At 25.0% G+C, this 12,151-nt stretch overlaps 1 protein-coding gene across 1 annotated transcript in view; it reads left to right on the top strand.

Annotated features, from left to right (window-relative positions):
- LOC134832402 (neuromodulin) overlaps positions 1-12,151 on the top strand; it is a 41,612-nt gene that overhangs the window by 18,724 nt on the left and 10,737 nt on the right. The window contains exon 2 of the mRNA XM_063846418.1: positions 5,174-5,317. Coding sequence (XP_063702488.1) covers positions 5,230-5,317 — 88 coding nt within the window. The 5' untranslated portion in view covers positions 5,174-5,229. The remainder of the gene's footprint in view (positions 1-5,173; positions 5,318-12,151) is intronic.

The raw sequence follows: 12,151 nt of genomic DNA on the forward strand, positions 1-12,151 counted from the left end.
TGAGGAAAAAAAAGAGAGTCGAAGGATTAATGCGGGTCAGATTTTGTGTAATAATGAGCACTTTGATTAGAAAGGAGATGAATTTTGGTTTAGAAGGACTAAATTTCAATTTATTTTCTTTTGAAAAATAAAAATAAATATGAAAATAAAATAGATAAATATTAAAAAATAAATTTTAGAAAAAAAAATATTTTATTTCAATTATTAAAATAATTAATTAAATAATAATATGTATCAAAAAAAATTTCTGACAAAATCCTCTTATTATGAGGGCTCATGAAGAGATTTTTGAAAATTGAGCTATATTACCGTTCTCCGTCTCAAAATAAAGGTTTTGATGTTAGAAACAACTTTTGTTTTGGACTTTTTCTAAATTCTGCGTTTTCGATGTACAGGAGCCATTTAAAGATGTTAGCGAAAAAAATTGATTAAAAAAAATTTAAGTCAAAATCCTCTTGTTATGAGGGCTCATGTACAGATTTTTGAAAATTGAGCTATATTACCGTTCTCCGTCTCAAAATGAAGGTTTTGATGTTAGAAACAACTTTTGTTTTGGACTTTTTCTAAATTTTGCGTTTTCGATGTACAGGAGCCATTTAAAGATGTTATTATGCGAATTTTTTAGCGAAAAAAAAGTCAAAATCCTCTTATCATAATTACAGATTTTTCAAAATTGAGCTACATTACCGTTTTCTCAAAATGAAGGTTTTGATGTTAGAAACAACTTTTGTTTTGGAAAAATTACAAAGATGTTAGCGAAAAAATTGATCAAAAAAAATTTCAGCCAAAATCCTCTTATTATGAGGGAAATTAATTTTCACTTCCAGCTATAAAATTTATCAAATTTAGGTTGAAAAATTATTTTGGATGGTTCTGCCAAAAAAAAAATCTGCTAAAATCCTCTTATTATAAGGGCTCATGTAAAGATTTTTTGAAAAATGAGCTATATTACCGTCTAATTTTAAATTAATTTAATTTTTATAATAATAAATAAAAAAATAATGATTTTTAAAACAAATTATTAAAATAAAATTTAAAATTAATTTGAGATACTTAAAATTTTTAAATACAATTTTTCATTCAAATTATTTTTTTTAATAATATTTTTTTAATAAAAAAAATTAATAAATATTTTTTTTAAATAAAAAAAATTCAAGAATAAAAAAATTAAATTTTTAAAAACAATTTTAAACCAAAATTAACATTTTCTGCAATAAAATTCATTTTACTTGAAATCGCAGTGCAAATAAACTCCTTGTTAAGCTTTACTTCAATAAAAAGTAATCAACGACCAACTTTATTAACGTTCATTAAATAATATACATCATCATTAGTTTCTGCCTCACGTTTCATGGCGACTAACGCAAACACAAACAACTTGTCAAAGTTATAATTAATTATAATTATTTTTCGCAATTGTTTGTGCCAACTACCGTCATGAGGTACATGAACTCACCCCAACGACCCGAAAAACGCCAAAAATTAATCAAACCTCATTAAATTTGCATGACATTTATTTTGGTCAGCGGGCCTAAAAACCAACACGTTTATTTGGATTTTCATCTCATTTTCCAAAAAAAAAAACAACTAAAATTACGTGTTATTGCCGTGTAACGTACAAAATGCATACAAAAGCTACAAAATGACGTCTTTTGTTCGTAACATTATTATTCATTATTATATAAAAATATATATTTTCCTTCCTAAACAATTTTCTTTTTTTTTTTCGCTGTTCAATGAGTTGCGCTGAATTGCTTTTATGAAGCACATAAATAACGATTTATTGCCGTTTTCGCGTAGAAAAAACTCTTGTTTATTTATAAAAAACATATAAAAGCATTGATTTAGTATAATAATAATCAGAAAAATGATCCTTTTGTTACTTTGTTAGGTACAATCATCATCGATGAATAAAAAAAGGAGTTTTTTTTAAGTAGAGATCGATGTTTTTTCCTCATCTGGTCCATGTTTTATTCAAAAATAGGAATTTTCATTGGAAAAAAAATCATGAACAGGAAATGTTCTCTTCTAAATGAAGTTGTGGCAAAAATAAAAGTATACCTGGCTGCCGATGAAAAAGTTTTTTAAATTTTTTATTATTCGTGTTTAATGAAAATCTACGAGGAATGAATAAAAAAATTTTTTTCTATACAAAAAATTTCCAAGAGACCGAGAAAACGAGTGCGAAAACGAAATTTATATAATTTCCTTATTTGAATTTCATTCCCGAGGATTATTGTTACGATTATGATTGTGTATGTGCGGTTTTTTGTTGCATTCTCGAACAAAACTTTAACTGTATTTTATGATAATATGAGATAATAATAATAAAACGTAGCATAAATTAACGTTTATTCGCATTTTTCGTTCGTTTCATTTCGTTCGAGAGATGCCAAAACATCATAATTATGCGGCGAAAGATAAACCTCAATAAATTGAGATAAATAATTAAAGAAGTTTATTCGTTTTAAAATTAACTGAAACTTTTTTTCGCAAATAAATAATTTTAAGCTTAAATTTTTTAATAGACTTCATTCATCACGTCATAACACATGCGGTGATGAGCAAAATTAAAATCGATTTTTATTATCATTATGCCGACAGATCCAATTTCCTCCCATATTCTGTGGCGAATACCAGGTTGCAAAATATATTGATATTCATTACAGGTAGCGACAATATTGAATTGTGTCGTTTCGAACATCATAATAATAAAATATATATAATGCATTATGAATATTATTATGATTATTATGTTGATATTTTTGTATAAAAACATGATAAATATTTATTTTTGGAATGGAATAAGTGACACAATACAAACTTTTCAGAGCTTTTGTGTGGGTTGAATAATTTGTGCTGCGAGAAATAGACAACGTTGGCATCTTTTACTGTTTCATAATTCAGTGTCTCTGAAGAATATTTGTTGTAAAACAGAGAAAAATCAATATTTAAGAGACGTGTCTAATGTGGGAAATTGTGTTAAGCCATTGTGTAATGACTGTGGGAAATAATTCCTAACGTTTTAAAAGTTTTCTCAAGTTGCGTCACAAGCGGGTTTATAAAATTTTCTTCAAAATGTCTTTTTTCGGATCATAAGTTTCATGTCATTTTCATTCTTTAAACTTTTAAACCTTTTGAACAGTTAAAAATATATAAGTTTGTTGAAAATATATGTTTCGAGTCATTTCTTACTTAAATAAAATTATTTACAAAAATAATCAGGATTTGAAAAAATAATTAAGGTATGCTTAATTAAGGCATAAAATATAATTTCTAATAATAAAATAAATATATGAAAAAAAATTACTATGAACTTTCGAAAAATGTTAAATCCAAAAAAAAATTAAAAACAACAATTTAATCGAATTAAAAAAAAAGAATTAAAATAAAAAAATCAATTTATCATAAATTTTTAACAACACTTCGCTAAATATCTTTAAAAATATTTTTAAAAAATATCGAAAATTACGAATATTTATATAAAAAATTAAAATATTCAAACAAAATTTTATGAAATTAATTATTATTAAGAAATTTATTGTTTATTTATTAAATTATTTTTAAAAATTTAATTTTTTTTTTAAACTTTTTTCAAAAATAATAAATAATAAAAAATACATAAATTTTTTGAATATATTATTTGTTTTCTAAATAAATTTTTTTAATTAATGATATATCATTTTATAATTTTAAATTAAGTATAATAAAATAATATTTTTTTTATTATTCTAAATTTTATTTTTTTTAATAATTATATTATTTTAATATTAATTTTTTTTAATTTTCAAAAACTATTAAATTTGATATAAAAAATTATTTTAAATTAAAATATAAAAAATTAAATTAAATTAAAAAATATTAAATAAAAATATTTTAAAAATAATACAAACATTTACAAAAAAAAACAATTTTGAGATAAGCAACTCACAATCTTTTAATTGTAAACGCCCTCAAGTTATTTTTCGATGGAAGGAAATCAGCTCAAGTAAACATTTTCCAAGTAGACTAAATATTTTGTTGTTTGTATTAATTTACAATCTCTCATGAAAATTGTTATTCGAACAACAAAATATGCATTGATGATCAATTTTCAATTTCTACATTGGTAAAATTTAATTAATTTTGGTTCAAAACATTCTGCACTCTCCATCCATTTATTAGTGCTACAATTGATTGAAATGACCACACCGACACTTTTTTTATTTCAAAATAGAAAATTAAATCAACGTGCAATAAATTGCCATTAGTTAACAACTAGCGTATTCTCGAAATAACTAAATTATGTGTTGATGGCATCAAATGGTCGATAATTTATTTATTTGATTAATTTACTGCATTGAAAATTCCGTTACGTGGCTTTTATTTGAAATTCATAAGTCTCTGCCAGACAGATTTCTCAGGATTATCAATAATTAATTGATTTTTCGTTTCACACGATTTTTCACGAGCAATGGTGAAATGATAAACACAAGAACTGTTTTAAATTAACCACTCAAAAATTCATAACATGTAAAAATCAATTAAAAATTCATGATGAAAACGGGAACAGACGCGTGTGAAAAGTTTGTCCGCACAAACAATAAAAAATAATGAATTCAGATTTTAAACAAGTAATGGACTGCGGAATATTTTTTTTTCAATCAATTAATGAATTGGAGCAACATTTCCCGGAAAATTGTTATTTTTTTTTTAAATCGCAAGCAAATTGTTGTAATGTTTAATAAAAATTCATGCTCTTTCCAATTTTTTTTTTCGTTTTATCGCTTTGACATCCACTTATTTGTTTCCAAATTCAATTTACTTTTTCATGAGAATTTCATGTGATGCCTGTTTTATTCAAAAGCTCCTCGTGCGACGACAAAAGACGTATTTTATGTTCCAATATCGATGAGCTAGAGTATGTGTCGTCGTTTAATAATGCAATAAAATCTCTTTCATCGACCTTTTATTTTTCGTGTAGATGAAATTTGGCAACATTTTTGATTAAATTTCGTTTCTCATTAAAGTATTCCGGAAACATTTTTTTTTCAAAAAATAATCTTTTATCTTGAAAAAAATCCTCACAATTCACCTGATAAAATATGCAAAAGTTACATTTATTATTTATTTTTTACTCATTGCGCACAAAACAAATTTAATTCAATTTTTTTTTCGTTTTTTTTCTTTGCAGTTGAAGCAGCAACTAAAATCCAAGCAGCGTTCCGCGGACACAAAATCAGAGCAAAAATGAAACAAGGTGATGCCAAAGACAACGGTGCCGAACGCGAACCAACAAAGGAAGAATTAGAAGCGGAATTCGATTTGAATGATCAAGGTAAGGGCGAAACATGCAAAGTCATTTTTTTCGCACTACTCAGCTGTGTGTCTGTTCAAAAATTTAATGGTATGAAAAAAATGAACGTAAATGATGACCACACCTTTTTATGTTATTGAGCGAAAGAAGGGCAGAAAATATCCCTTTACGTATTTTATTTATATACAAATGAAAAAATTTTGTAATTAAAAAAAAATTAGTTCTAAATTTTTTATCTTTATTTTTTATTTAAGATAAAAAAAAAATAATTTTTGTAATTTTTAATAATTTTTGAAATAATATTTTAATATTTTTTATTTTAAAAATTTTAGGTACCTAATTTATTTTTAAAAAGTTCAAATTTTTTTCTTTTAATTTTTTAAATTAAAATTTGAATTAATTTTTGCAAATTCAAAAATAAAAAAATCAAATTAAATTAAAAAATGGAAAGAAAAATTTTGAATTTTTTAAAAATAAATTAAATCTAATTAATTAAATATTTTAAAAATAAAAATTACAAAAATACAGAAGAAGTAGATAGTGCTCGACGAGCTCTCTTAAAATTGAAAATAAATATTTTTGAATTAATCTAATATTTTAAAAAATAAAAAAAAAAATATATATTTTTCAAAGAAAAATCTCGAAACAATCATGAAATTAAAAAATAATAAATTTTATTTTATTAGTAAAAATATTTATCAAAATAGCAAAAATAAAAGAAAATATTTTAAAAAAAATCGAAACTCGTATGAGCGGTCGTAAATCTTTTAGAAAATAATTTTTTAAAAAATTAAAAATTTTATCGAATTAATTAAAATATTTTTGTTAAAAATTAAAAATAATATTTTTTCAACGAAAAATCTTGTAGAAAATCAAAACTCGTAAAAAAATTCGTAAATAAAAATCATCAAGGAAAGGGATAAGAAATCATAAAAGTAATGGTTTGTTTATTATATTAGCAAGGAAGTGAAAAAAGGTTCCGGAATGAGTAATCATGATCCGATGATGATTAGATATAAAAAAACGAGAAAAGAGACTGAAAAACACGCAAAAAGTGACATTCCATTTTAAAAAAAGATTATTTTCCATTGGGGACCCATTCTTATGCGATTTCTTATATGGACCAAAAACGTGTGACGATGACAAGTTTTCATCACGCTTCAGCCTTTAACACCGCATCATTTTTCTCCTTTTCCTATCCTTTTTTTATTTCGTGCGTGAAACTTGTGCAAAAAGATGATTTACAACAAAAAAATTGGGAAATTTGGATTTTCATGCAGACACCGCCCGCCCGCGTTTACCTAACGAGGGATGTTGTTTCCCTTATCTGTTGAATTTATATATATTTGGATGATCACGGTTGATTGTACCTTGTTAGCCTGTTGTTGTTGTTTGTTTATGTGAATTCGATACATTTACCGTAAACAAGATGAGAATTCGGGGAAGAGGTTGGAAAGAAAAACAATAAAGATATGCTTAATAAGGTGGAAAAGTCAACAAAAAACCAGGCGTTCTCATTGTATTGGAAAAAGGGTTTAAATGTTTCGAGGCAACAAGCAGAAAAATTCTTCAAGAGAAAGAAAGATCAGAAGTTTTTGACGTTTTTCAATCCCTTTTTTGCTCTTTTGAAGGACTGAAAATAATAATTTTTTTAAATTTAAATTCTTACCTTGAATGAAAACGAACCGAATGAGCAGAAACAAAGCTTTGAAGCTTCCTCCCAGGCATAAATTTGATTAATGTACCTTCTCTCGTTCTCTCGCTTTGCAAAACAAATACGACACTCGTGTGAAGAACGAAGGAAAGCATAAAATCTCGCATATGCTCCACTTTTTTCAAAAGTACAGACACGCACACATTTGATGATGTTGCTAATATTAAAACATTCTCGTCTTTATTGTACATCGGTGTACTTGTGGGTTTATGATATGCGTAAAATATACATTTTATTCCATCCATATCGTTACGTGATTCGATAAAAATAAGTCACAGGAATATTTTTTTATCCGTTTCACACACTTTTATTTTTCTTCTCAAGGCAAAACGAAACAATTCCAAGCTCTGACTCGAAAAACGACAAAAATCCGGGCTCAACAGGTGTGCGTATCTCTATCTCCATATCTATCTATGAGGCTATGAGCAAAAAAGAAGATAAAACATAAATTTACATTAGCTGCGTCATCATGCGACGACATGCAAGTAGAAAAATTTATTTGCAGGGATTAGAAAGAGACACCGAAAATACAAAACGTTTATGATGGCTGCGATAAAAAAGGTGCCAAGTCAAATAAAACAAAGTCGTATATTTTTTCTTTTTCGTGAAATGCACAGAAAAACAAAGAAAAAGAGACAGGGCCTAATAAAACAATAAACTCGAGTCGTGCCTTTGTAAATAAAGTAATTATGTCTTACGAATTGGATCATAATTCAAGAGGGAGTAATGAATGTCGCAAAGACGCCTTTGGTCGGAATTTTCGTTAATATTACAAATATAAATTATTTTGTTTATCCGTGTACGAATAAACGAATCATTACCATAAATTTACTTGTTACAATGACTGCGAGAATGGCTTGCGGTTAAAATATACAAAATCCACAAAGGAAATTATTGGTTTGGTAATGAATGGGAATTTTTGGTTATTTGTTTGTTTTTATACCTTTTGGGCGAAAAATATTTTAAATTTTACGAATTTATAATTTTTGATAATTTTTATTAATATTATATTTTTTTTAATTTGATACTTACCTATTTTATTAAAAATAAAAAAAAGTAGCTAAAATTAAAAATTTTGCAGTTTAATTGAAAATAAAAAAAAATAATTTTTTTTTTAAATATTTTTAATCTTACTTTTGATTGAAAAATTTTATTTTCAGAAATAACTCAAAAATAAATTTATTTGAATTTTTTTTAAATTTTTATTTAATTTAAATTTTTTTTCTAATATTTAATAAATTTTATTTTAAAAAATTAAATATTTATAATTAAATCCAAGAATAATTTAAAATATTATTTTTAGAAAATTAAAATAAATAAATTAAATTTTATTAAAAAATAAAAATAATGAATTAATAAATAAAATTAATTAATTAAAAAATTACAAAATACTATTATTTTTTATTATTTTTAAATTTTTTAAATAAATTTTTATTAAACAAAAAATAAATATTTTCAGAAAAATAAAAAAAAATTAATTTGAAATCTAATAAAAAAATGATATAAAATAATTATTAATAAATTAATTAAAATAAATAAATATTTTTAATTAATAAAAAAAATAAATTCGGTAAAAATAAATATTTTAGTAATTTTTTATTTAAATTTTAGTATAATTAATATTAAACATAAAAAAATGACAAATTATTTTATCTACGACCAAAATACCACAAAAAAGAGATATTTTCGTGAGATAAGCAAAATTAATTACTTTAATTATATTGGCACGTTGACACCAATTTGCTTGATATATTTTTAGATCAGATTAAATTTATCCATCAAAATTCAACAAAAATTTTTTACCTCACTTATCCGGAAATGACAAAAAGGTCTGTTTTTTCTTGTACAAATCAACATTGCTGCTAAAAATAACAAAAACTTAAAATAAAAATCGGATTAATTCTGGAATCTTTTTAATATTAAAGTGACATAAGGACCTTTTTCCTGAGATGACGCAAACGGCAAAATAAACATTTTACTAAAAAATTCACTAAAAAGCACAACGTTAAAAAGATTAAGTTTTCTTGCTAATTAAAAATAAAAGATGATATTAAATTTATAAAGAGATTAACTTTTCGCTCAACTTTTTTGATTAGTTTTGATTTTATATAACTTTGACCTACTTTTTAATTTTTTAAGCTTTTAAGTGTTTTTTTACTGTGAAAAGCCCCAAAAATAAATGCAATATAATTGAAATGTTGTGCTTTGATTCAATTATCAAACAAAACCACTGAAATTATGTTCTGTACCGACATTCCGGATGACCTCATCTCTCGGCCAAACAAACAAACGTACAGAGAGAAAACCACAAAAACACAAAAATAGACATAATACAAAGTGATCTCATTCAATAAATAAATAAATAAAAACAAACCGCACGTATACAGGAAAAATGTCCCCAATCATGTCCAGTAAATCTAAATTGAAATGAAGTGAAGCTGAAAATGGACTCTATTTTATTTCACAAAAATGCAATTTACTTTAATACATAGATTTACGGTTGCGTGATGTCTGGCTAGCTGAAGAGAAGACAAATCATTATTTTATTATTATTATTACCGTTAGCACTCGGTTTGTTATTTCAGTTGCTGCTCGACACAATATTGTTGTTGTTGTTGTTGTCGCTCGTCCTCCCGACAATAACAAACATCGAAAATTGTCGTTTTATTAGTTTTTTTTTCTTGTCCCTTCCCCAATTGATGTCTCTTCGCATTACGGTTTACTGCTGAAACAACATGATCTTTTGTGTTTAATGAAATCGCTATCCTAGCACACTTTGCCATGACAATGATGATGATGATGATGATGAAAGGACAACGACATGCGTTAACAGTCCATAAAAATATCATTGACTTCGAAAGTTGGTGATGCTTCTGTTGTGGTTGTCATTGTTGTTATTATTGGACCACGTCCAAGAGAAATTTACTTTTCTGAGGTAAATTGCTGTCGCATGGCATGAGACACCGTCTATTCCAGCTATTAATCAATTTTATGAGTTTTCAATCGATTACACACATTTTTCGTGAGGGCATGACAGAAATAATTTAATTTATTGGGAAATGTGGTTCGTTGGAAAAATCCCAGAAAAGAAAAAATTCACGTAAATTGAATTGAATTTCAAAAATTAGATTTTTATTTGAAAAAAAATTTACTGAAAAAAAATCTAAAAAATTTAATAATTTTAATAAAATTCTAAAAACAAATAATTATTTTATAGTTTTAAGTTAAAAAATGATTAAAAATGGTAAATTAGAGCCCTCTGACAAATTTTTATCCATTTGGAGCAAGATTTGTCAAAAATTGCTTTGACACAGTTTTTGACACAGTTTTTTCCTCTTGATTTAGTTTTCAAAACAAAACTGTGTCAAAGGAAAAATTTTTTTTCAGTTTCAATTTTTTGGCAGTTTTGAGTTGCAAAATGATTAAAAATGATAAATTAGAGCCCTCTGAAAAATTTTTATCCATTTGGAGCAAGATTTGACAAAAATGACTTTGACACAGTTTTTGACACAGTTTTTTCCTCTTGATTTAGTTTTCAAAACAAAACTATGTCAAAGAAAAAAAAAATTTCAGTTTCAATTTTTTGGCAGTTTTGAAGTTATAAAATAAAAATAATAAATTAGAGCCCTCTGACAAATTTTTATCCATTTGGAGCCAGATATGTCAAAAATGGCTTTGACACAGTTTTTGACAAAAAATCAAAGGAAAAATTTTTTTTCAGTTTCAATTTTTTGGCAGTTTTGAGTTATAAAATGATTAAAAATGATAAATTAGAGCCCTCTGACAAATTTTTATCCATTTGGAGCAAAATTTGACAAAAATGACTTTGACACAGTTTCTTGATTTAGTTTTGAACTATGTGATAAAAATGATAAATTAGAGCCCTTTGACAAAGTTTTTGACACAAAAATTTTTCAGTTTCAATTTTTTGGCAGTTTTGAGTTATAAAATGATTAAAAATGTTTTCTGAAAAAAACTATGTCAAAGAAATTTTTAGATTTTCAAAAATAGCTTTGACATAGTTTTTGACACAGTTTTTGATTTAGTTTTCAAAACAAAACTATGTCAAAGGAAAAATTTTTTTTCAGTTTCAATTTTTTGGCAGTTTTGAGTTATAAAATGATTAAAAATGATAAATTAGAGCCCTCTGACAAATTTTTATCCATTTGGAGCAAGATTTGACAAAAATGGCTTTGACACAGTTTTTGACACAGTTTTTTTTGCTCTTGATTTAGTTTTCAAATCAAAACTATGTCAAAGGAAAAATTTTTTTCAGTTTCAATTTTTTCGCAGTTTTGAGTTATAAAATGATTAAAAATGATAAATTAGAGCCCTCTGAAAAATTTTTATCCATTTGGAGCAAGATTTGACAAAAATGACTTTGACACAGTTTTTGACACAGTTTTTTCCTCTTGATTTAGTTTTCAAAACAAAACTCTTCAGATTTTTTAATTTTTTATAAAATGATTAAAAATTATAAAAATCTGAAAAATTTTTAGTTCAAAGTTTTTCAAAAAATTTTTTTTCAGTTTCAATTTTTTGGCAGTTTTGAGTTATAAAATGATTAAAAATGATAAATTAGAGCCCTCTGACAAATTTTTATCCATTTGGAGCAAGATTTGAAAAAAATGTCTTTGACACAGTTTTTGACACAGTTTTTTTTGCTCTTGATTTAGTTTTTAAAACAAAACTATGTCAAAGGAAAAATTTTTTTTCAGTTTCAAATTTTGAGTTGGAGCAAGATTTGACAAAATGATAAAATTAAAGATTTCAATAAAGAACAAAAAAAAGGAAAGAAACGAAAAAAAAAAAATAAATTAGAGCCCTCTGAAAAATTTTTATCCATTTGGAAGATTTGACAAAAATTCTTTGACACAGTTTTTAGTTTTTTCCTCTTGATTTAGTTTTCAAAACAAAACTATGTCAAAGGAAAAAAATTTTTTCAGTTTCAATTTTTTGGCAGTTTTGAGTTATAAAATGATTAAAAATTATAAATTAGAGCCCTCTGATAAATTTTTATCCATTTGGAGCAAGATTTGACAAAAATTGCTTTGACACAGTTTTTTCCTCTTGATTTAGTTTTCAAAACAAAACTGTGTCAAAGGAAAAATTTTTTTTCAGTTTCAATTTTTTGGCAGTTT

Source organism: Culicoides brevitarsis, chromosome 1, assembly GCF_036172545.1.
Source record: "Culicoides brevitarsis isolate CSIRO-B50_1 chromosome 1, AGI_CSIRO_Cbre_v1, whole genome shotgun sequence".
Lineage (NCBI taxonomy): Eukaryota > Metazoa > Arthropoda > Insecta > Diptera > Ceratopogonidae > Culicoides > Culicoides brevitarsis.